Consider the following 26,631-nt stretch of genomic DNA (forward strand, 5'->3'; position numbering starts at 1 on the left):
TTTTACAGTTTATAAGGCTAGTTTAGATTCCTCAAACAAGGATCCATGAAATTATTATTTTTGACTTTATTTTAGGTTGCCAATCTCACCCTTCCCTGTTCTCACAAGAATCCAAGACTGACAATGTTATGGTTTGATGACATGGGTCACAGCTACTCTGATGAGATGCTGCATTAATACCGTTCTACAAGGAAGGAGTGGGGAAAGGTGAGTAGAGTTCTGTGAATTTGTAATGCAGCTTTTTGGATTGAGGAGATCGGAGAGATCAAGAGGTCTACAAGAGAGAAAGAAAATGCAAAGTCACAACATATCTTATCAATTTTCCCTTTGTGATTAATTTTCTTTTATTTTTATTTCAACGTGGGATTCTTCTTCCTTATTGATGCTGTCATGTTATACTGGCCACTGTGGATAAGGGATAAATTTTATGCGCTCAAAAGTGCCTACTTTAGGTAGCAGGGACTTTGTTATAATAATAGTGGAAATTGCTGGAAAAATGATGCACGTTCTCATTAATGTGCAAATTAGCCAGCGAGTTCACGGGACTAACAGACATGCCATGAGTTGTAAATCACCAGAACTTGATTGATTTACACTACTCCTCTGTTTGCTTCATACAAGTAGTACCTTGGCTTTCGCCTCACCATTATTTTTAAGAACTTGTTAGATTTCCAATTAATTTCCCATTAAACGCAGATACGAATTAGGCGAAGGAGTAGGCCACTCAGTCTCTTGGGTCTGTTCTTCCATTCAATAAGATCATAGCTGGTCTGATTGTAACTTCAACCCCATGTTACTGCCTACCCCCGATAAGATTTCACCCCCTTATCAATCAAGAATCTACCGAGCTCTGCTTTAAAAAATATTCAGTCACTCTGCTTTCACTGCCTTTTGAGGAAGTGAGTTCCAGAGACTCACGACTAAGAGGAAAATATTCCATCATCTCTGTCTTAAATGAGTGATCCCTTATTTTTAAACAGTGACCCCTAATTCTAGATTCTCTGACAAGAAAAAACATCTTCTCCACATTCACCCTGTCTAGGGCGGCATAGTGGCACAATGGTTAGCACTGCTGCCTCTCAGCGCCAGGAACGCAGGTTCAATTCCGGCCTTGGGTGACTGACTATGTAGAGTTTGCACATTCTCCCCTTGTCTGTGTAGGTTTCCTCCAATTTCCTCCCACAGTCTAAAGATGTGTGGGTTAGGTTGAATGGCCTTGCCAAATTGTCCGTTAGTGTCGGGGGATTAGCAAGGTGAATTGGTGGGGCTAGGGGCTGGGTGGGATTGTTGTTGGTACTGGCTCAATGGGCTGAATGGCCTTCCGCTGCACCGTAGGGGTTCTATGGATTCTGTAATGACCATCAGGATTTTAAAGGTTTTGATCAAGTCACCTCTTAATCTTTTAGACCCTAGTGCATACAACCTAACCTCTAACATCTTTTCTCATAAGACAACCCACACATTTCTGGTATTAGTCCAGTAAACTTTCTCTGAACTGCCACTGATGCAATTACATCTTTCCTTAAATAAGGAGACCAATAGTGTACATAATCGTCCAGATGTGGTCTCATCAATGCCCTGTATAACTGAAGCATAACCTCCCTACTTTTGTAAATAATTCCCCTCGCATTAAATGATAACATTCTATTAGCTTTCCTAATTACTTGCTGTACCTGTATACTAGCCTTTTGTGATTCATGCACTAGGACACCCAGATCCCTCTGCACTTCAGAGCTCTGCAATCTCTCACCATTTAGCTAAGCTCCTTTTTTTATCTTTCCTGCCAAAATGGACATTTTAACATTTGCCCACATCATACTTATTTGTCAGATTTTTGCTCACTTAACCTAAGCTCCTTATGTTTTCTTCACAATTTACTTTCCTACCTATCTTTGTGTCATCAACAAATTTAGCAACCGTACTTTCAGTTCCTTCATCCAAATCATTTATATAAATTGTAAAACCTGAGGCTCCAGCACTGATCCCTGTGGTACACAATTCATCACATCCTGCCAACCTGAAAAAGACACATATATGCAAGCTCTGTTTCCTGTTAGCTAGCCAATCTTTAATCCATGCCAATATATTGCCCCCTACACCATGAGCTTTTATTTTACGCAATAACCTTTGATGGGGTACTTTCCCAAACGCCTTCTGGAAATCTAAGTGCAGTACATCCAGTACTTCTCCATTATCCATAGCATATGTGACACCTTCCAAGAACTCTAATAAATTGTTTAAACATGATTTCCCTTTCACAAAACCAGAGTTAGAATTAGTCATTAGTATCCTGACTGTCAATCAACTTTTCATTGCTTCAGGTGCATGCTGTTTTACTTTTCCTTTCTGGGGATGAAGTGGAAATGGTCGAGAGCTTCAAGTTTCTAGGTGACCAGATCACCAACAACCTGTCCTGGTACCTCCACGCCAATGCTATAGTCTAGAAAGCCCACCAACGCCTCTACTTTCTCAGGAGACTAAGGAAATTCAGCATGTCCGCTCCGACTCTCATCAATTTTTACAGATGCACCATAGAAAGCATCCTTTCCAAATGGACCACAGCTTGGTAGCACTCCTGCTCAGACCAACATTGGAAGAAACTACAAAGAGTTATAAACGTAGCCCAGTCCATCATGCAAACCAGCCTCCCATCCATTGACTTCGTCTACACTTCCTGCTGCTTCGGAAAAGCAGCCAGCATAATCAAGAGCCCCATGCACCCTGGACATTCTCTCTTCCACCTTCTTCCATTGGGAAAAAGATACACAAATCTGAGATCACGTACCAACTGACTCAAGAACAGCATCTTCCCTGCTGCCATCAGATTTTTGAATGGACCTACCTTAAATTAAGTTGATTTTTCTCTGCATCCTAGCTATGACTGTAACACTACATTCTGCACACTCTCCACTCCTTTTCCCTGATGTACTCTATGAATGGTATGCCTTGTCTGCATGGTGTGCAAGAAACAATGCTTTTTACTGTATCCTAATATATGTGACAATAATAAATCAAATCAAAAATGTATTTCCTTTGTCTTTTTTCATTTCCCTCTTTCTATACCAGATTTGACTCTAATTCATGCTATTTCCTGGTCATTTTCTCAATTCTCAAATCTCATTGATTAGAGAGATGCATAGTTGGTCCTACCATTCACTAAGGTCCCAGATGCCCTATAGCCCTCAAGCTGGCGTTATCAGCTCATATTTCCAGCAAGCTACAATACAAACAAATTTTTAGCTGAAGGGTGTGGGAAGAAATATAACTCTGTATGGTGCAAGAGATGCGCTACTCCAGCACATTCTTGTCCTTCGTTCATGGCTTCTGATTCTTCCTCTTCATTTTTTAAAATCTACCTCAAGGACAAATATTATTAAGTGCTATGAGAGTCCACAAAGTTTGGTTTACATTAGTTGGTGAGAATTTTAATTTACTTTTTGACAACTGGAAAACATATGCTTTCTAGATAGTGTTTAAAAATGGGACTAATGCTGATGCCAATTTTACTATCTTGAATGTTACCCTGGCTGAGATCAGCTAACTTTCCAAGAACTTTGCACCAAACCTGATAACTTCTTAGTCTTTTGGCTCTAATACATGCTTCCTTAACAATTTGAATCTTTTGATCAATCTTTTCCTGCATTTTCAATAATAGAAAATATGCCAGTTCTAAGGTTTTGTGTTCTGAAACAAATGCCATTCCAATTTTGAATTAGTCTATATCAAGGTCAGCACGGTGGCACAGTGGTTAGCACTGCTGCCTCACAGCTTCAGGGACCTGAGTTCGATTCCCGACTTGGTCACTATCTGTATGGAGTTTGCACATTCTCCCCGTGTTTACGTGTGTTTCCTCCGGGTGCTCCGATTTCCTCCCACAGTCCAAAGATGTGCGGGTTAGGTTGATTGGGTATACTAAATTAACCCTTAGCATCCCGGGATGTGATAGGTTAGAGGCATTAGCAAGGTAACTATGCGGGGATAGGGCCTGGGTGGGATTGTTGTCAGTGCAGACTCGATGGGCCGAATGGCCTCCTTCTGCACTATAAGGTTTCTATGTAAGATCAATGACAAAATTTGCATCAAGTTGTCAACAGATCAGAAACCCTTTACTGTGGCTGACATGCGCACCAGTGAGGTGAAAATGATTGGTGGCCATTCCAGCTCTTTATTGACTCCAATAGACTCCATTAATAAACAGGGTCAATCTAGGAAAGTAATTCTAGAAACAAGTGTTTAGTTCACTTTTCATTATGTTGAACAACTTCCACAAAGGATGTGTCTCACCTCTTTCTTGGTGAAAGCAATCAGGGCAGTCAATAATAACCGAGTAAACTTTATCCTGCTGAAAACTGCTGTACATTGTTGATGCTGAAATATTAAAAGGAATCACATTAGAATTTCAAGTCCTAAAACTAGAATGTTTCAATAACTATGTTAACTAAAGTCAAAACAGGTTTTCTCAATTACATTCCTCTTCTTTTTTTACTTAAATGAATGCCACAAATTACATTCCCAAATGCGTTTTCAAGTATAAATCATCTCTTAAAAATTATGGCACAGAATTTGGGTGACAGATTAGGCACACTTTTGCATAAGTATTTTGTACTTTAGTCGTCTCTTTGTCCTTAAGTTTTACCCATTTTTTTGAATAGCTGCAAATGAATTTCTAACAAAAGGTAATTTTACTTTTGAGGGTCTGCATTACCCTAAGAAAGTATACTCTCCTCTCTTTTCCTTGTAGCTTTTCTCCTCTTACATATTGGTTTGGTAAATCATGCCTCCTGACATAGGGTAGGCAAGGTGAGTGGTCAACGCTGGGGTGAGGCTCACAGTGCAAATCCGATATGAAATGAGTTTTAACAAAATGCACCTAAACATTCTGAAGTGAATAATGTGCACAGTGCAGTTGTTGTAATCACTGAGGATCTGTTCTGCTTATATCAAAAAGTTATTTTAAAAATGTTTCAGACTTTCCAGGTGGAAAATACAGCATCACTTGTAAATATCTGAGACCAGAACCAATTTATTTTAGTTAGTCTGGATACAAAAGTGTCGTATAGGAAAATTTACATGATTAATTCAACTTAAAGACAGATGCATTCTTACTTCAAGCTCAACCTCTGGATTACGCTCTTCCCCTTGTCGACTTCTAGTACTCTGGGGGAGAAAAAACAGAAGTGTAAAACACAATATCCAGCAAAAGTGTTTCTTTCACATTAATTGAAAAAGTAAAAATTCTAAATTTCTCCCATGAAATAAACAATCAGAACCATGACTAAAATATAAATACATTGTGACAATATACCAAAAGCACAGAAACAAGTCATAAAATTATGATACATGTAAATGCTGACTTTTAATGGAAATACGCTAGCACACAGTATTAACATGGTACCTTCACTCTTCTTTGCAGATCATCTTCTACATCTTTTAGCATGCCTGGAAATAGATTTTAATAGAAATTGCAGAAAACGGAATAGATAAGTAGGCACTTCAACAAATTAAAAGGTTCCCGTCTTACAAATCATACCCCAAACAGTAATTCCACATTGCTCACTGCTTGTCACAATAGCAGCTTTCAAATTAGGATTGAGACACAAACAAATCAAATGTACATATTTAATATTACTGTAATTGAATTAATGGCTATCTTAAGTGTGGATAAAACTACTATAATAGCTTCTAATAATTTTAGAACATTTGCCGCTGAACTTCATTTATAACACTAACTTGTAGTTTCTTTCAGTCCTAGTCAATGGTTAACAAGCTGTCTGCTAATGGCAACCACAGCTAGTTTGAACTGGTTTCCTAGCCAACAGGGCCTGACTCAGGTCTTTGGAACTCAAGCTATAAATACAGGTAATTTTTGCTAATACACAGAATAAGTCACATGGAGGGTAGGTAGGCATAGTATAGGTTTGACAGAGCACTGACTTTGGAATTCAGCTCAATTAAGGCAGAGTTCGAAATTGGAACCCTAATTAATTACATAAAATATAATAAATTTGGCAGTCCAGGTTGCAGGCTATTGCAGCTGCAGCATATGGTAGCTGGTGAACACCAGTGTGAGCCACAGCAACTGTATTTGCAGTAACTGAGGTAGGTTGAGGAAATCGAGCTCAGAGTTGATGAGCTGGAGTCTGAAATTCAGACACTAAATGCATTTGTGAAGGAGAAGGTTGCCTGTGCACTATGGGCAGGATCTTCCAGTCCTTCCTGCTGGCAGGATCTTCCGCGCTGCCAAAGTCAATCTCATCCTGCTTTGCCAGGCTGAATTTGTTTTCTCATTGAACAGTTTCACCGTTACCTTATCTCACTTCCTCCAAATAAAGAAGTTGCTATAGATACCCACATGGTTCCTAGTTATGCCTGCACTCTTAGAACCACAGAATCCCTACAGTGCAGGAGGACGACATTTATCTCTCCGATATTGATTCCTTTATTTTGCCATGCACCGGTCTGAATCTTATTTTTCATGTTTTTGCTTTTGGACAGAGTCTTCAGTGTTTGGCCATTCACAGCAACTCTGGAAAAAATGCTTTGCTTCATTACCCACAACCATTCCCATTTCCTTTGTCTTCCGTGACCGCTATCATTTGATCTCTCCCACCCTCTACCCTTTCCTGAACCTTCTCTTTTGTTCTTTCTCTCCCGGCTTTCAACACCATAAACACTTCTACCTTCCTTCAGTTCTGAAGAACAGTCCCATTCAACTCGAAACATCAATTTGGTTTCTCTCTCCATAGATGCCGCCAGGCCTGCTGAATATTTCTGGCACTTTATTTTTATTACAGATTTCTAGCATCCATAGCATTTTGCTTTTTAACAAATAATGCTGTTTTATATAAAATAAATTATGGTTACCTGTAACTCTCAGATCTGTGACATTATTGGCCATTTTGAAGCCATAAGTCATTGATTGGAAATCCTCCTGAAAATACAAACAGAAGCAAAAATAAATCACCAAGTGATTGATAGGGAAAATATCTTGTTGGAAGACTGAAGTTTCTTTCTCTAAAGTTCTAAAAGTGATCACTGATCCCTCAATTAATTTACTTGTAGTGGAATAAATCAACAAACAACATTACAGAGGTGGTAATTAGCGCTAGGATTTATTTAATGGCAACTAAAAAGCAAAATTCTGATAATTTTTGTAGGGCTCAATTCTAATGCAACAGCAGCATTGATAACTTAAGATTTTAACAGAAAGCAGCAATATTTAAAAAGAAGTAGGACAACAATTGTGCACAATATTGGGCATTACACTAGAACTGTGTATAGTTGGCTGCAGATGGTGGGCATTAACTAGGGGTTCACTTATGTTCCATAAAATGGAAAAGATGTATTGTAGATCGCGTTGCATAAGTCAAATCTCGAAGCCTCCAAAAATCCTTTCAAAAACAGGGTTTGAATTAAATGTCCAGTATAAACTCTGATAAGATGTGTGGTACCACTAACAAAGCAATATTCAAGTTGGACAAAGGGGAACCAGCAGGTTTGATGTACTTTGATTTCCAAAAGGCATTTGATAAGGTGCCACATCAAAGGTTACTAACACAATATAAGAGCATATGTCATAGGGGATAATGTATTAGCATAGATAAAAAAATAATCAGCTAACATGTAGCAGGAAAGTAAGGATAAATGGGTCATTTTCAGATTCATGAGCTGTGTTGGGTCGTCAACTTTTTACAATCTATGACTTGGATAAAGGGACCAAATGCACAGTAGCTAAATTTGCCGATGACATCAAGATAGGTAGAAAAATAAGTTGTCAAGAAGTGGTAGAGAATGTACAAAGGGATATAGACAGGTTGAATGAGTGGGCAAAATCTTGGCAGATGGGGTATAACATGGATAAATGTGAACTTATCTACTTTGGCAAGAACAGAAAAACAGTATACTATTTGATTGGAGTGATATTGCATAACTCGGTGTACAGAAGGATCTGGGTGTCATCATAAACAATCACAAAGTTAGTATGCGGTTACAGCAAGTGTTTGAGGGGAGGAGAGGGGGTGTGACCGATCATCCCTTGGGGGGAGGAGACGGGGTGTGACGTCTCATCCTCTGGTCGGGGGGGTTCCGCTGCCTGTCTGCGGCCAATCCCTCCTGGCACCATCACTGGTACACAACCAGCCACCGATTACTCTTCCCTGCAGGTGCGAGAGAGATGACTGTCGCTGGTAGTGTACCAGTGATGGTGCCAGGAGGGATCGGCCGCAGACAGGCAGCAGAACCCCCCCCCCCCCCACCAGAGGATGAGACGTCACACCCCCTCTCCACCCCCCCCCAGGGGATGATCGGTCACACCCCCCCTCTCTCTCTCTCTCTCCCCCCCACCCCCCCCCCCCCCCCCCCAGCAGAGGATGAGACGTCACACCCCCTCTCCTCCTCCCACCCCCCTCCCGCCCCGACCAGAGGATGACCTGGATCAGAGAGTCGTTGCAGTCTCTGACTCCGCTCTTCGAAGGCTGCTGCGGACTTTTAGTTTGCAGGTCAGTAACAGCGCGGACGCGGATCGGGCCAGAAGACGGTAAAGTGGGATTTGGTGGTAGGGTTGGGTGCGCGGTTCATTAAGTCGATTTAAATGCATGCAAATGCATTTAAATTGTCGGGCCGCCCGGTTTGGGTGCGGGCCGGACCCGCACCCAAATCAGGTGTTGGTAAAGCCGCGCTCTGCTAGGAATCGGGTGCGCACCCACGGTATAGGCCCGACGCCCAACTTTACCGCGATTTCGCACCCATTAAGTTTTGGTAAAATCAGGCCCATCATCTTCCTCTCCATTCACTGAATTGGATATTCTGCATTTTGAACAATCTGATAACACTGGAACACCAATAGCATTCTATGGTGGCACAGTGGTTAGCACTGCTGCCTCACAGTGCCAGGGATCCAGGTTCAAGTCTGGACTTTGGTGACTGTGTGGAGTTTGTACATTTTCTCCTTGTCTGCAAGGGTTTCCTCCGGGTACTCCTCCCAAAGTCCAAAGATGTGCAGGTTAGGTGGATTGGCCATGGTAAAAAGAAAATACCCCTTGGTGTCCTAAAATCTGTAGGTTAGATGGATTAGCCATGATAAACTTGTGGGGTCATGGGGATAGAGCGGGGGAGAGGAAATGGGTAAGATACTCTGTCTAAGAGTTGGTGCAGACTCGATGGGCTGAATAGCCTCCTTCTACACTGTAGGGATTCTATGAATTCTATGATTTAATAACAATATCACACAAAATATCAAGTGGGGCAGCATGCATATTTCCACTCCGTGAAGGTTTGTTCTCCATGAACTATCGACCTATTCCATTTGGCATGAACATGATCCTTGAATAGCTTGTTGAAGCACACATCCAAAGGAGGAACAACAGATGTTGGATGTCCTGATCACAATGTGAGTGTTATTTCTTTGTAGGCACCTGTTGATCACATTAGTTATGTGGGATCTGAACACGTCCCACACTAATGTGTTGCATTTTTTACGCAAGGCACAGGTACGCCTATTCCAGACATTACTGATCTATTACTGCACACAATCCTATATTGTCATGGACGTGAATAAAAACTGCAGAGAACTTGATGCTTGGCATGTTTTAAATTTGAAAATAACCATAGCCTTTAATTTAATTCAATTTGTCAGAGAGGCTAGTAGCACCATGCATCTTGTCTTGTCATGACCTGTTGTTTTTACTAAAACTGATTTTGGACCTTTCCACTCTAGTTCGGCTGCTGGGGATATCGAAATTCATCTGCATTTCATATATGTTGCCAATGTGACTTAATGGTACTCATGTTTCTGCTGCCGCCTGATGATGAATCACTGGAAACTGATAATATTGGCAGAGGTACTTTGGTAATCTCTAAGCAATCTTGATCTTCTGCTGCAACAGTGGATTAATCCGTTCCAGAAAACAGCTAGACCAACTAACTGTTGAATTGAAATATTTGTTGGACTCGAGGTTAAATTTGCCCCAGTTAAGTGAATAAATACACGTTACATTTCTGGTGATGATGTAACCATTCCAACAATTTTCCAGGGCCCACTCTGATAAATGCTTCTCAAGATCAGACAAGTGGCTCATCCTAGATGGCATTTTGTCTTGGACATCTTCTTCAGAATGGATCCCTTTTCCATTCTCCCACCAGTTTTTCACCTAGACCAAACTCCCCTGCTGTAAAGTTATTTGATGAGTTAGCAAATATTACAACTTTGCTTGAAAGCAGCTTCATACTTCAATCATTTTGCTGGAGGCCCTATTTCTGCTCGTCACTCATCATAAGAACATAAGAAATAGGAGCAGGAGTAGGCCATCTAGCCCCTCGAGCCTGCCCCGCCATTCAATAAGATCATGGCTGATCTGACGTGGATCAGTACCACTTACCCGCCTGATCCCCATAACCCTTAATTCCCTTACCGATCAGGAATCCATCCATCCGCGCTTTAAACATATTCAGCGAGGTAGCCTCCACCACCTCAGTGGGCAGAGAATTCCAGAGATTCACCACCCTCTGGGAGAAGAAGTTCCTCCTCAACTCTGTCTTAAACCGACCCCCCTTTATTTTGAGGCTGTGTCCTCTAGTTTTAACTTCCTTACTAAGTGGAAAGAATCTCTCCGCCTCCACCCTATCCAGCCCCCGCATTATCTTATAAGTCTCCATAAGATCCCCCCTCATCCTTCTAAACTCCAAAGAGTACAAACCCAATCTCCTCAGCCTCTCCTCATAATCCAAACCCCTCATCTCCGGTATCATGCCATGTGTTGACTGTTCGATGTTGTCTTAAACTCCTGCTCACACAGCTCATTTCACTGCTTGATCCTATGCGCCAACTTACAAAATAAAGTAAAACATGTAATTCCAGGGTGAAAAATTGAGGCTGACTACGGAGTATAGCATTTTGTAGCTGAAAAGGGGGATTAATATGGCAAGTAAATGCAAAAGCATTAGTTTTGGCATTGAAAATGGAGTGGTCTTATATGTTGTGATTTATGGTCGGTGTGATTATAAATAAAAGCTCCAGTTTTATCCTTCTCTTCCTGACTATCTGGCCATGTTGAGGAATAAGAAAGGATAAAGAGATACACAAAAAACAGAAGTGGAGACAAAAACAAAAGAACTCAAAATAGAAATATACCAGAATGTATAGCAGTAAGAAAGTCCCTCATGGCAGGTTGGTGCAAAAGGTTGGATCTCACGTGATAAAGGGGGAGGTGGCTAGATGGGTGGAGAACTGGCTTGGTCACAGAAGACAGAGGGTGGTAGTGGAAGGGTCTTTTTCCGGCTGGATGCCTGTGACTAGTGGTGTTCCGCAGGGCTCTGTATTGGGACCTCTGCTGTTGGTGGTTTATATAAATGATCTGGAAGAAGGTGTAACTGGGGTGATCAGTAAGTTTGCGGACAACACAAAAATGGCTGGACTTGCAGATAGTGAGGAACATTGTCAGAGGCTACAGAAGGATATAGATAGGCTGGAAATTTGGGCAAAGAAATGGCAGATGGAGTTCAATCCAGATAAATGCGAAGTGATGCATTTTGGTAGAACTAACGTAGGGGGAGCTATACGATAAATGGCAGAACCATAAAGGGTGTAGATACGCAGAGGGACCTGGGTGTGCAAATCCACAGATCCTTGAAGGTGACGTCACAGGTGGAGAAGGTAGTGAAGAAGACATATGGCATGCTTGCCTTTATAGGATGGGGCATAGAGTATAAAAGTTGGGGTCTGATGTTGCAGTTGTATAGAACGTTGGTTCGGCCGCATTTGGAATACTGTGCCCAGTTCTGTACGCCACACTACCGGAAGGACGTGGAGGCTTTAGAGAGAGTACAGGGGAGGTTTACCAGGATGTTGCCTGGTATGGAAGGGCTTAGTTATGAGGAGAGATTGGGTAAACTGGGGTTGTTCTCACTGGAAAGATGGAGGATGAGGGGTGACCTAATAGAGGTGTATAAAATTATGAAAGGCATAGATAGGGTGAACGGTGGGAAGCTTTTTCCCAGATCGGTGGTGACGTTCACGAGGGGTGTAGTGATTACATAAGCGGTGGGAAGGTAACAAACAGGAAACTGAGGTGCAGGTACACCAACAGTGCTGTTAGAGAGGGAGTTCCAGGATTTTAACCCAGTGACAGCGAAGTAATGACAATATATTTTCAAGTCAGGATGGTGAGTGATGTGGAGGAGAACCTCCAGATGCGGTGCTCCCAGATATCTGCTGTTCTTGTCCTTCTAGATGGTAGCAGTCATGGTTTAGAGGGTGTTGCTTAAGGAGATTCTAGAGTATATCATGTAGGTGTTGCCACTGTTCGTCGGTGGTGGAGGGAGTGCATGTTTGTGGAAGGACAACCAAATCAAGTGGGCAACTTTGACCTGGATGGTATCAAGCTTCTTCAGTGTTAAGGGAGCTGCACTCATCCAGGCAGTGACTTGTGCCTTGTAGATGGTGGACAAGCTTTGGGGAGTCAGGTGAGATACTCGTTGCAACATTCCTAGCCTCTGAACCTGCTCTGGCAACACACTATTTATATGGCTAGTCCAATTCAGTTTATGGTCAATGGTAACCTCCAGAATGTTGATAGTGGTGCATTCAGAGATGGTAATGCCACTGAATGCCAAAGGATTCTCTCTTGTTGGAGGTAGTCATTGCCTGGCATTTGTGTAGCATGAATGATACTTGCCATTTGTCAATCCAAGCCTAGATACTATCCAAGTCCTGCTGCATTTGATTATGGGCTGCTTTAGTATCTGAGCAGTCACAAAAGAATCACAGAAGAATCATAGGAACCCTACAGTGCAGAAAGAGGCCATCTGGCCCATTGAGTCTGCACCGACCACAATCCCACCCAGGCCTTACCCCCTTATCCCTACACATTTACCTGCTAATCCCTTTAACCTACGCATCTCAGGACACTAAGGGGCAATTTTAGCATGGCCAATCAACCTAACCCGCACATCTTTAGACTGTGGGAGGAACCCGGAGGAAACCCACGCAGATACAAGAAGAATGTGAAAACTCCACACAGTGATCCAAGCTGGGAATCGAACCCAGGTTCCTGGAGCTGTGAAGCAGCAGTGCTAACCACTGTGCTACCGTGCCGCCCCAAGGTACTGAACATTGTGCAATCTTCAGCAAACATCTCCACTTTTGACCTTATGGTGGAAGGAAGATCATTAATGAAGCAGCTGAAGATGGCTATGCCTAGGGCAAAGCCTGAGGAACTCCTGCAGTGATGTCCTACAAATGAGATGATTGACCTTCAACCACCACAACCATCTTCCTTTGCAGGCTGCCTGCAAGATAGAGAGATAGTGGCAGCATGGGAATCTTCCAGCCTGTCCTTCTTCATCTTTTGTGTTGGAGGGAATATGCTGGCTGAACCACAACAGCTCAGACCTCAGTTGAACCCTCATTGATGTCACCGAATGATCTTGTGAGATAGCAGAGGAATCATCTCCCTGGGCTCTTTGTGCTTGAGCAACAGAGATTCAGATGCTTAGAGATTTAAGCTGCACAGCTTTCTTAAAAAGCCTGCAAGACAATTTCCAATTCTAATACAGGGCCAGATGCCCTTTAAATACGGCGCCAGCTCCTGCATGGTGATCAGGTGATACAGGCTTCCTGACATCAGAGGCACCTCGGAAGCTGAGGACAAGGGGTTAGAGTGGAAGCAAGTTGGAGCACTAAAGTGTCAGGTCACTGGAGTCTCGAGGTCACATTTACAGACCGAATGGTGGTGTACTAAAAATGTCAGCCAATTTGCATTTGGTGTCCCCCATCTTGAGGACGCTGTATTGTGAACAACAAATGCAGTAAACTAAATTGGAAAAAGCACAAGTAAATTGCTGGTTCACCTGGAAGGAATATTTAGTGTCTTGGATAGTGGGAAGGGAGGATGCAAAGGAGCACATGTTGCATTTCCTGCATGGAAAAGTGGGAAGGGGAGGGATGTTATGGGTGGTGGAGGAGTGCATTAGGGTGTTACAGTGAGAATAATCCCTTCAATTTTGAAAGGAGAGTGCAAAAAAGATGTGCTTGGTGGTGGCATCACGTTGGAGATGGTGGAAGACAGAAGATGATACAATGAATAGGGAGACTGGTGTAGATTCTGTTAAGAGAGAGGTTGAGCGCATGCAAGCCTCAAATAGCATTGTGTGGATCTTGGAATGTGGTGAGTATAGCTGTTTGAGGAATGCTGAATATCTTGGCTATTATCTGTAATGACAGATGGATCCAAAACATGAAAGGTGAAATATCAGTTGGAACCTACTTGGAATAAATTGGAGCTGGAGACAGTTGATGAGGAAGGAGATGTGGCTGTGAAGATGTTCAAAACTTATTGCAACTCTTAACTGTTCCCAGTTCTGATGAAAGGCATCAACCTGAAAAGTTAACTCTCTCTCCACAAGGTGCCATCAGACTTGCTGAGCATTTCCAGCATTTTCAGTTTTTATTTCAGATTTCCAGCATCTGCAATATTTTATTTTTTGAAAGTAAACTTGCTTCTTTGCATCTCATACTTTGAACATAAACAAAACTTCATAAAATAACCTGAATCTGTAGCAACATTTGCTCAACAACTTGCATTGCTATTCCTTCTCCTCCACTTACCTCTTCAAAAACAGCTGCTTTATTAACCTTTTCTCTGGCAATGTCACAGATCTTTAAGATGCCCAGAGCAAAAGCTTTCATCGCAGAATCCTCAATTAAGTCTGGATTATGAACATAAAGACAGGTGAAGACTGTCTGGGCCAAAGAATGCCCTTCTAGCCATGTTATCTGTGAGAAGAAACTATGGAGTTAAGATTCCAATTCAAAATATTTACTACTGGCAAAATCAAATTGTTTTGTATTAAAAATGTTTTTCCATGTAGACAAAACAAACACCAACTGACTTGTTCAATATTTAATGAGTAGTTGAAATGGTACCGAAGAAATTCTACAAACTACATAAAATTAATAAAAGGGATTTTGCCCTTTTGGGAGTCTCATTTCAACAACTATAAAATGTTGTATTATATAAAAAGTATAACTCAAATCAACATTGTGGCAATTTCAAGCCTTTCACTTTTTTTCCCAATCTGTTAACCAGCTCATTGATTGTGGCGAGAATGTATTTATAATTTGGCTGGTTGAAAAGACAACTGAAAATGTAAAGCACATTGTCCTGGAAAACAAACTGCAGTTTTAAAAATACATTATACTAGATTAGGTTTTTGTAGGATTTTCAAATATCTAATTTAGGATGAACTTCTTAAAATAAGTTGCAACTTTGATGAAGTTTTGTTAACTTACACCAGTTCACTATATTAGAAATTTCTAAATGAGTCAAATTCTCCTGGAATTGTGGTAAAACTAAAATGCGTTCAATTGTGTCATTTTAAACTAAGAAGAAAATGCACACTGGATGAATTCTTCAATTTTCCTGCACTCCTATTTGGTCAGTATTAAATATAGTTTTTAGTTCCATGACTAGTTTTATTTGTATACAATTCTACAGTACAGGGTTATGTATAATTCTGGGTACCATTTTAAGTATTATAAATAATGGAAATGTAGCTGAGATTAATTTAACTAGGATGTTACCACAGGTTAGAAGTAACTCCTATAAAAACAGAGTATGAGTTATATTTTTTTCATTAGTGGACAATATTAAAGAATGACAGGGCAGAGATCTTAAAGATTAAGGAATATAGTAAGGTAAACTAATCATTTCTACTGGTTAGCAAGTATAGATGCACCAAATTATTACAACAAAGAATCAAAAGAAGGTTGTAAACATTTTTCACACAGAAGAGTTAAAACGTGGAATTCTCTTCCAAAAGTCAGTGTAGAGGTAGATTCTGTAAGTTAGTTTAAAAGAAATTGGATTGTTATTGAAAAAGAAAAATATTAAAAATATATGGTGACTAACAGGGGACTGAGGTTAGAATAGGTGCCTCAGATAGTGAAAAATATAACAGAAGTGATAAATGGATTGTAAAATTCTATGATTCTTAAATGGCTTGAAATTTAAAAGAACTATCCAAAATGCTGAACTTACCAAGCAGCAGAAGCATGTGTCCATTATGCCTATAAGTTCAGGTAAGGTCAGACCCTTGATTGTAATTGTTTCATCCTTCAGTAAGAAACAAAGATCAAATTTAGTACTCTAAGCATTCAGCTACTTAAAAAGGATATGGGGCTACATCATGTATTTTCACCGGTTACATGGGTACAGTTTCAACCTTTCAAACCTTCTCTTGTTGAAAACAAGAGAGGATCAAATTTTGCTCCTTGACCTGCAATGGCATTATCATCGCTGAATCCTTCACTATCGACATTCTGGTGAACTGGTGCGATGACAGTAATCTCTTCCTCAATGTCAACAAAGCGAAGGAGATAGTCATCGACTTCAGGAAGTGTAGTGGAGGACATGCCCCTGTCTACATCAATGGGGACTAAGTAGAAATGGTTGAGAGCTTCAGGTTTTAGGTGTCTAGATCACCAACAACCTATCCTGATCCCTCCATGCCGAAGCTACAGTTAAGAAAGGTCACCAACGCCTCTACTTTCTCAGGAGACTAAGGAGATTTGGCATGTCCGCTACAACTCTCACCAACTTCTACAGATGCATCAGAAAGCATTCTTTCTGGTTGTATCACAGGTTGGAATGGCTCCTGCTCTGTCCAAGACAGTAAGAAACTATAAAGGGTTGTGAACTAAGCCCCGTCATATCACTCAAACCAACCTCCATTCCATTGACTCTGTCTACACTTCCTGCTGCCTCAGAAAAGCAGCCAGCATAATCAAGGACCCCACTCACCCCGGACATACTTTTTTCCACTTTCTTCCATTGGGAAAATGATACAAAAGTCTGAGATCACGTACCAACCAACTCAAAAATAGCTTCTTCTCTACTACCATCAGACTTTTGAATGGACCTGCCTCGCATTACGTTGTTCTTTCTCTACACCCTAGCTATGACTGTAACACTAGATTCTGCACTCTCTCCTTTCCTTCCCTATGTATGGTATGCTTTTTCTGTATAGCATGCAAAAAAACAATACTTTTCACTGTATTCTAATCCATGTGACAATAATACATCCGATCAAATCAAATTAAATCCTGGGGGTTAACACTGACCAAAAACTGAACTGGACTATCCATAGGAATACTGTGTTTACCAGACCAGGTCAAAGCCTAGGAATCCTGTGGCGAGTAACTCAGCTCTTGACTCCCCAAAGCCTGTCTACCATCTACAAGGCAGAAGTCAGCAGTGTAACAGAATACTCTCCACTTGTCTGGATGAGTGCAACTCCAACAACACTTGACACCATCCAGGACAAAGCAACCCGCATGTTTGCTATCCTTTCCACAAACATTCAATTCCTCCACCTCTGACAAACAGTGCAGCCATGTGTACCATCTACAAGATGCACTGCAGGAACTCACCAAGGCTCCTTAGGCAGCACCTTGCAAACCCATGACCACAATCATCTATAAGGACAAGAGCAGTGGATAGCTGGAAGCACCACCACCTGGAGGTTCCCCTTAGAAATATATCACCATTCCTTCACTGTCACTAGGTCAAAATCCAGGAACTTCCTCCTTTACAGCACTGTAGACATACCTACACCTCAGGGACGACAGCAGTTCAAGAAGGCAGTTCATTACCATCTTCTCAAGGGCAACTAGGGATGGGCATTAATTGCTGGTCTAGCCTGCAACACCCACATCCCAAAAATGAATTTAAAAATAGTTGTCAAACTCAAAAATGTTTGAATTGATCAACATTCAGCTACATTATAGATACAGAACATACTGTCCCAATTATTCATCCAATTCTATCATGGTACTGCTGAGTTAGTTGCCTTGAACAAGTAATTTTAATCATCAAATATGCTGGAGTGACAGAAAATTTTGAGGGAGTTTTTTTTTAAACTTACCTGACCCACAGGAAGCTGGCTGGTCAAAATATTGTAGGGAATCTGTAATTTGGGCTTTTTTCTACATGGCGTGAGTTTTAGGAGACAATCAATCTGGTGGGGGAGGAGATAGGAGTGTGGGGAGGTTAGAAGGCTGACTGGACTGGAAAAAGAAAATCGGAGGCCGATTGTCGGTGGTGAGATTGGAGGACTGGTTGTGGTGGGAGTGTGATTGGAGGTCTCAGGAGGAAAGGTCTATGCAGGCTACCTGATTGCGGAGGCTCCTCGGGCAGACACCTGCAACCAGGAGTTTGGTATACAGGCACTTATCTCCTGAATCTGTCAAGTCCTCCCCTGGGGACACCAGATGGTGACTAAATTCCAAAAGTATAATTTTAAAAATGACGCATGAGCCTCATTTTGAAGTTAAACTCCACCTCATTGGAGCAGGATGGTTGTCTGCCCACCTTTCAAAAATGGCCAGGTTTCAATCGGGAAACAGATTGGACTGAAAAAGTCCAAAAAGTTCTAAACAGAAAATGCGTATCTCCAAACATTTCCCTGTTGTTCAGATATTTCCTTCACTTCAACAAATCCAAAATTCTGAGTTCTAGGGTAAGTACAACAAACTTGCTGGGTTAAAAATCATATACATTACTCCATATTTCACACAATTAACCAAGAAAACAGAGATGAATTTCAAATGTGTTTTTCTTTTCATTCAGCGAAACATCCAATTTTTTTGTAAAACATTAACATATTATTGCCAATAAAAACATTCACCCAGCTTTTTGTAAGCTATCAAGATCAAGGGGGCTAGAAAGTGTACTTTGTGAGTAAACTATAAATAGCAAATTTGAGAATTATGTTAATATATTAGCTAAAATTATGGTAGAACCTGTTTTGAACTGAAGTGTCTAACCTTGACAGCCTGCTCAAAGTTGAGCACCTTACGATTAACCTGGTTTCCAATCATTCCTGCATCCATCTTTGGGTCCATCATTTCAATTGCAGACATTGCTTCAAATAGGCCAAACCTGTGGGAAACATTTCATAAACACTTTGAATTACAATTTTGCACATCATTTGCGATCAACAAATTCTATCATATTCTTTAATGCAGTAGAATGATCACCAATGGAATAGATTTCAGGTGATCTTAAAAACAGTTTAATAAGTGATTTTTAAAATTGTTGTGACTGGTATTATTAGTGAAATAAAGAAAGGCGTCCTCGTTACCCCCACCCCCGCAGGAATAATGATTGGTTCTATTTTTACTTGGAGCTAAAATAATTAAATGGTTTTTCTGTTCAATTAAAAATGCTGCCATACTTACAGTTTGTCATGCAGTAGTTCACCCAACTTAAGTTCTAAAGTAATACAAAGAGATTAAGTTCAGTTTATTTCACTATAGGGTACATATATTTTACAATAAAATGCAAAAATTCTCTCTTGCTGAAAATGCATTATGGTGCATAATGTCATTCCAAATTTAACAATTAAAAACTTAAAATTTCAAACTGGTATTACTCTGCACTAATGGCACTATTATGGAGTAAACACAGTCTGAATCCAGAATCAGGGCCTCACTTGACACCAGAATGAAGACGCCTATTGGATAGTTTCTCAATCTACTTTAAAACCAGTTCAAGCCTTAATTCTAGACTTACAATATACAGGTTTAGCATTGCTGAAACAACTTTGGATGACATTAAACTTGTGTAAATGCATACCAAGTGTAATATGTGCTTGTTAAAGGTTATAGCTTGACATTTTACTACAGAGACCGCAAGGGAGATAAAACTGCAGATGCAATAAAGCCAATAGTTAAACTTTGAACATAAAATGCTTTGAATATCAAACCTTTACAATAGGTCTTTTTTCTATTTTAAAGAGAACAAGAAATCCTCTTAAATGTAAGGGATGTCACTCAGCGTCAGCATCAAATACTCCTAAATCAGGTACATGGCTAGGTCCAGATAATAGGTCCTCTACTCTTCTCTAACAGCAAGGCTACTGCACTGGAGAATATTTTCACCGAGTGACATTGCAAACCTGTTCCCATTTGTCACCAGGAATTGTGCTCACAGTGCATAACTCATTTCATAAAGCATCCCAGCAGACTATAAGAAGATAAAACTTTCAATTAGTTTAAGCTAATCCAGATGTCAAGATGTAAGGTGCAATATGCTGACACAATGAAGTCAATTTAGAAATATTCAACTACATATATTTCAGAGGTTTAAATAGCTAAGATTTCCCTCTTCCCATTCTCAACATCCTGTTTATACAATTGTAAGGCCACTCAATTCAAGGCCTCGTTACAACCTTGGTCCAAACATGACAAAATAACTAATTTCCAGAGGTAAGGTGAAAGGGACTCCCTTTCACACCAAGGCAGCATTTGACCAAGTATGGCACCAAGAAGCCATTGTAAAACTGAAGTCAATGGGAAACAGGGAAAAACTCGCTCAACAGGTTGGGTCATACCCAGAACAAAAGAATATGGTTGTGGTTATTGGAGGCCAAACAGTTGAGTCCCAAGACATCACTGCAGGAGTTCCATAAGGTGGTGACCTAGGCCCAACCATTATCAGTTGCTTCAATAATGACCTTTCCTTCAACATTAGGTCAGAAGTGGGTATGTTTGTTGATGATTCCACAAGTGTTTACTACTTATCAAAACTCCCCAGATACTGAAACAGTCTGTGCCCCCATGCTGCAAGACCTGGCTAAGATCCTTGCTGAAAAGTCACAAATAACATTTGCATCAAGCAATGGCAGACAACATGAGAGCAAACCAACACCCCTTGATGTCCAATTACATTTCTATTGCCGAATTTTCACTGTCAACAACCTGAGAGTTATCATTGACCAGAAACGTAACTAGGCCAGGCACATAAGTACAGTGGCTACGAGAGCAAATCAGAGGATGAAAATTCTGTGGTGAGTAACATACCCCCTGACTTTACAAAGCCTTGTTCACGATCTGCAAGGCACAATTCAGCAGTGTGATGAAATAATCACCATTTTCTTGGATGAATGTGGCTCCAACAACACTCAAGAAGTTCAACACCATCCAAAACAAAGCAGCCGCCATGATTGGTACCTCATCCACCACCAACAACATGCACTTTCTCCATGAGCACACATGTCAGCAGTGTGTACCATCAAAAGGTGTGCTACAGAAACTCACTATAACTTCTCTGACATCTTCCTTCAAACCCATTAGGTCTACACCTAGAAGAAAAAGTGCAGCAGATGTATGGGAACACCACCACTTGCAAATTCCCCTTCAAGGCACATATCCTCCTTACTTGGAACTATTGGTGTCCTTCACTGTTGCTGAATCAAAATCCCTTCCTAACAGCACTTTGGGTATACCTATGCCACACGGACTACAGTGGTTTAAGAAGGTGGCTCACCATTGTTAGTAATGCTTCACATCTCAAGAACAATTAATAAAAAATAAAACTAAGAGCTTTTGGTCAGACAAAGAGAGAGGACGAGACAGAAGCAGTAAACTGACAGAACAATATTCTGGGGTAGGGAAAAGGTAGATTGAAAGAAATGTTCATTTATCTGCTGTTGTAAAAGCTGCTTACGATATCAATGGATTTACCTTTACAGCAATCTTTGAATTCCTTAGTAATGTCTACCCAGTTAACATTACTTTTTTCCATCTTTTCTGAGATGCCAAGCCCCCAACCAACATCGTCTTCATCCAAAGATGCTTTTGTGACCATGGTAACTATGGAAATCAAATTGTACAAGAAAGTTAGACCTTTCTAAAGAGGGCATTGTTTTCATTTCCTATCGTTTACAACACTCTGTTCAAATTGAAGATTTGACTTCCCTGCTTCCTCACTAGTGGTGTGACTTTCAAACTTTTAATGAGACCACCAGAGGCAGTGTCAATTACCAAGGAAACAATACTGCCATTGTATTAGTTACAGCAAATAATATTTTAATAAAATAGCAGATACGAATACATACAATACACAAGTCTTTTGCTCGGCAGACAGAAATCTGATAATCAGGAACCTGTTGAGCCTGTTTGATAACCTTTGTCAATAGCAAGCACTGTTATCTACTTCCTTAGATTTTCCTTGTTTTATGGATATACCATGAACAATATTAAACTGTTATCATCTTGTGCACTGAACAAGTATTATGATCTCAGTAGAGACCAACAACTTAAAGAAATCTGAAATCCTAGTTATTTACTAAAAGAATAGAGTCACAAGGTTGCAGTTGAAAACAGAATAAATTTTACTATAAAATAGTCACACAAAGCAACACACAGAATCAACTTATACATCAATTCGCTGGCAAATTGACTCTGGTTATGAACTATAAATTACACATTAAATAGTAGATACAACTAGAACAGAGCCTAAGAATTGGCTTAGCAGTCCATTCAACTTATAGGTCAATCTCAGTCATAAAAGTCCTTCAAAACTCTGTCTTCCTCACAAAAAAATTTCAGTTTCTCTCCTTCTAGGATTTAGTCTGATCCTCAGCTGAGAGCAGTGCACAACCAACCTGAGTTCTACAGGCACGGTTTTCACCAAAAATGGTACACATTTCTACAACCTGCTCAACTCGGTTTGGATAGCATAAGTTAACCAACTTTATCTTCAAGTAACAGAAACAACTGCAGCAACTGTGTATTTATTTATTCTCAGCTTCAAGATCAAGCCTCTTCTTCTGCATGTCTGTCCTGGACCATTGGACTCATCAACTTTTATTGAATTTGGATTTATCTGTGTTGCTTTATATGTTTTAACCAGGTTCAGTCTCTCTAGAGGTTTTGGTTAACAAATGTAGTTTTAGTTTTCATTTCCGTAGAAACTAGGAGGGTCAGTTTCCCATTTTCAACTGGGATCTGAATCAAAAAAGATGAAGTTTGAAACCCTAGCTTCCACCATACGTGCAACCAATGTAAAATGAGCAGGGAACTGCAGTTGGTTGACAATGTCCTTTCTTCTTTGGGGCTTAGCTTTAAATCCAGCTCTGGCTGATTGAATGGAAGTCTGTTTTCTCTGCTAATGGTAAGAATGCAAGTGGACCTATTTTCAACTGTCTTAATACAGTTGCTGGTAAGTGTGGGCCCATAATACAAAAACTACGAAATTAACATTGAACTAGCAATTTCATTCAGAGAAGTCACAGAAACCACAATGATGGGAGGTGCAGGAAATAGAAATGGCAGATAAGGAGTGTTCACTACAAATTGGGCCAATGGAACTTGTTGGAGCAGAATTATTACTCCCCTTTCTCTGTGATGGTCACTATTTTAGCACTACATTCTCCTGGAAAAAAAAATTAAAAACCATGGGGTTCCTCAATATAATTCGGGTAAATCCACTTTCCATTGTGATACTGATCCTTAAATATCAGTAAGGTCCAAGACTTAATTCCTTGCCCATGTTGAGTTGGTGATATCAGCTCAAGCTGTAGTAGCAACAGTTGGTTTCAGTCCTCCTGGGCTGGAGAGATGCTGAGGGAAAATTAGCTTGGGTTCCTACTTTGATCAATATCCAGTGAAAATTGTTGGAATGTGTACTGTAGATGTCAGGTGAAGACAGGGTCAGGTTTAGCTCTCTCCTCTTGATCAAAGAGGTTGTAAATGCTCACTTCATAGATTCAAACATTTTAGTATGTAGTTGTGTGAAATATCAGAGGGCTCCAATGACCAATATACTCCAAGCATAAATCAATAGTTTTGAGGAAAAATTAAGCAAAGTTGGAATTATATAAACATATAAACTGAAAAAGGGGCTTAGGAGAGCTAGGAGGGGACATGAGAAGTCCTTGGCGGGTCGGATCATGGAAAACCCCAAGGCTTTTTACTCTTATGAGAGGAATAAAAGAATGACCAGGGTGAGGTTAGGGCCGGTCAAGGACAGTAGTGGGAACTTGTGTATGGAGTCAGTAGAGATAGGCGAGGTGATGAATGAATACTTTTCTTCAGTGTTCACCAAGTAGAGGGGCCATGTTTTTGAGGAAGAGAAGGTGTCACAGGCTAATAGGCTGGAGGAAATAGTTGTTCGGAGGGAGGATGTACTGGCAGTTTTGAATAAACTGAAGGTCGATAAGTCCCCTGGGCCTGATGAAATGTATCCTAGGATTCTTTGGCAGGCAAGGGATGAGATTGCAGAGCCTTTGGCTTTGATCTTTGGGTCCTCATTGTCCACGGGGATGGTGCCAGAGGACTGGAGAGTGGCGAATGTGGTTCCTCTGTTTAAGAAAGGGAATAGAAATGACCCTGGTAATTATAGACCGGTTAGTCTTACTTCGGTGGTTGGTAAATTGATGGAAAAGGTCCTTAGGGATGGGATTTATGACCATTTAGAAAGATGCGGATTAATCCGGGATAGTCAGCAGCACGGATTCGTGAAGGGCAACTCGTGCCTCACAAATTTGATTGAATTTTTTGAGGAGGTAACTAAGTGTGTTGATGAAGGTAGGGCAGTTGATGTCATATACATGGATTTTAGTAAGGCGTTTGATAAGGTCCCCCATGGTCGGCTTATGATGAAAGTAAGGAGGTGTGGGATAGAGGGAAAGTTGGCAGATTGGATAGGTAACTGGCTATCTGATCAAAGACAGAGGGTGGTGGTGGATGGAACATTTTTGGACTGGAGGCAGGTTGCTAGCGGAGTGCCACAGGGATCAGTGCTTGGTCCTCTGCTCTTTGTGATTTTTATTAATGACTTAGAGGAGGGGGCTGAAGGGTGGATCAGTAAATTTGCTGATGACACCAGGATTGGTGGAGTAGTGGATGAGGTGGAGGGCTGTTGTAGGCTGCAAAGAAACATAGATAGGATGCAAAGCTGGGCTGAAAAATGGCAAATGGAGTTTAACCCTGATAAATGTGAGGTGATTCATTTTGGTAGGACTAATTTAAATGTGGATTACAGGGTCAAAGGTAGGGGTCTGAAGACTGTGGAGGAACAGAGAGATCTTGGGGTCCATATCCACAGATCTCTAAAGGTTGCCACTCAAGTGGATAGAGCTGTGAAGAAGGCCTATAGTGTGTTAGCTTTTATTAACAGGGGGTTGGAGTTTAAGAGCCGTGGGGTTATGCTGCAACTGTACAGGACCTTGGTGAGACCACATTTGGAATACTGTGTGCAGTTCTGGTCACCTCACTATAAGAAGGATGTGGGAGCGCTGGAAAGAGTGCAGAGGAGATTTACCAGGATGCTGCCTGGTTCGGAGGGTAGGTCTTATGAGGAAAGGTTGAGGGAGCTAGGGCTGTTCTCTCTGGAGCGGAGGAGGCTGAGGGGAGACTTAATAGAGGTTTATAAAATGATGAAGGGGATAGATAGAGTGAATGTTCAAAGACTATTTCCTCGGGTGGATGGAGCTATTACAAGGGGGCATAACTATAGGGTTCGTGGTGGGAGATATAGGAAGGATATCAGAGGTAGGTTCTTTACGCAGAGAGTGGTTGGGGTGTGGAATGGACTGCCTGCAGTGATAGTGGAGTCAGACACTTTAGGAACATTTAAGCGGTTATTGGATAGGCACATGGAGCACACCAGGATGATAGGGAGTGGGATAGCTTGATCTTGGTTTCAGATAAAGCTGAACACAACATCGTGGGCCAAAGGGCCTGTTCTGTGCTGTACTGTTCTATGAAATTACTTTAAAAGAAAATAACTCATGATTGCTACTTCTACACTGTATTCTTTATTGACAATGACTTCACAAACTTATTTGCTTTAAGTAATTTCACTTACTGGTATTTTGGTGCATCTAGATTCACTAATATAGACAAAGACAAGTAAGCTCATATTATGTTATAGCGTACAAGTGGCTTCATTCAAAATGACACTGACAATTTTTATGGTCATTCTCATTCAATCAATACCTTGTATAATTGGAATTTGTACTCATATTTAGAACTAATTTATGGATGTGTAAATCTTAAGTGCCCAATTCTTATTCTTAACAATATTCTTATTGTTGTGATTGAACAAATTACAATACACAATACAATTACAAGCCCATCTTAAATAAACCAGTATGCTTTTAAACATTTAGCCAAAGCATCATCAAATAGTGCCAAGAGACAATTCATATAGGCTTCAGTTGTATATATACTTAGCTTTAATACCATACAAATTTTCAGTTGAGATATTGTATAAAGATTCACAAATTAACAAATTCCACCTGCAGTAATTAATTAAGGTATACTATCAGTGGCATGGTAGGGTCAGGCAAAAGAAAGCTGGATTAACAATCTATAATATATTGGTGATACTATTTGAGAGTACTGTAAGCAATTCTGGTCAGATTGCCTCCATAGAATGCAATGTTATGACGTAATTTTATGGAATACATACTGAATTTTACAAAGCTTACAAACCGATTAAAACCACCTGGAAAAATATGACATCATATCACCAACACTACAGACAGCAACTGCATTATGACCGTAGTTGAATAACAATAAAGTTTAAAAAAGTGTTCAGATAGCTTCTCTAACACTGTTTATAATTTTGATATCAGAAGAGCCCATACTACTATTCTAACAATGAAAATTTTACCCTTAGTGGAAGACTTGGAAATAGAGCTGATTTGTGCAGACGAAACATGATGCGGTTGAACTGGGACAAGAGGTGCCACAGCAGTAGCTGGGATAATTCTGTAGCATTTTGATCAATGATCTGGTACAGTGAACTGATAATGCAAATAGTTTAGATCTCTGGTTACTTCTTG

General features: G+C 40.6%; 1 protein-coding gene across 3 annotated transcripts in view; it reads right to left on the reverse strand.

Moving 5' to 3' along the window:
* Positions 1-26,631, reverse strand: part of naa35 (N-alpha-acetyltransferase 35, NatC auxiliary subunit) — a 73,117-nt gene that overhangs the window by 41,843 nt on the left and 4,643 nt on the right. For 2 of the 3 annotated variants that reach the window (XM_078214446.1, XM_078214448.1), the window contains exons 2-10: positions 21,521-21,649; positions 19,235-19,268; positions 18,821-18,935; positions 16,035-16,109; positions 14,603-14,770; positions 6,865-6,931; positions 5,396-5,439; positions 5,107-5,157; positions 4,285-4,368 (exon numbers count right to left, since the gene is read on the reverse strand). In XM_078214446.1, coding sequence (XP_078070572.1) covers positions 4,285-4,368; positions 5,107-5,157; positions 5,396-5,439; positions 6,865-6,931; positions 14,603-14,770; positions 16,035-16,109; positions 18,821-18,935; positions 19,235-19,268; positions 21,521-21,644 — 762 coding nt within the window. In that variant the 5' untranslated portion in view covers positions 21,645-21,649. The remainder of the gene's footprint in view (positions 1-4,284; positions 4,369-5,106; positions 5,158-5,395; positions 5,440-6,864; positions 6,932-14,602; positions 14,771-16,034; positions 16,110-18,820; positions 18,936-19,234; positions 19,269-21,520; positions 21,650-26,631) is intronic. The other variant, XM_078214447.1, reaches the window with a different exon arrangement.

This window comes from Mustelus asterias, chromosome 6 (genome assembly GCF_964213995.1).
Source record: "Mustelus asterias chromosome 6, sMusAst1.hap1.1, whole genome shotgun sequence".
Taxonomy (NCBI): Eukaryota; Metazoa; Chordata; class Chondrichthyes; order Carcharhiniformes; family Triakidae; genus Mustelus; species Mustelus asterias.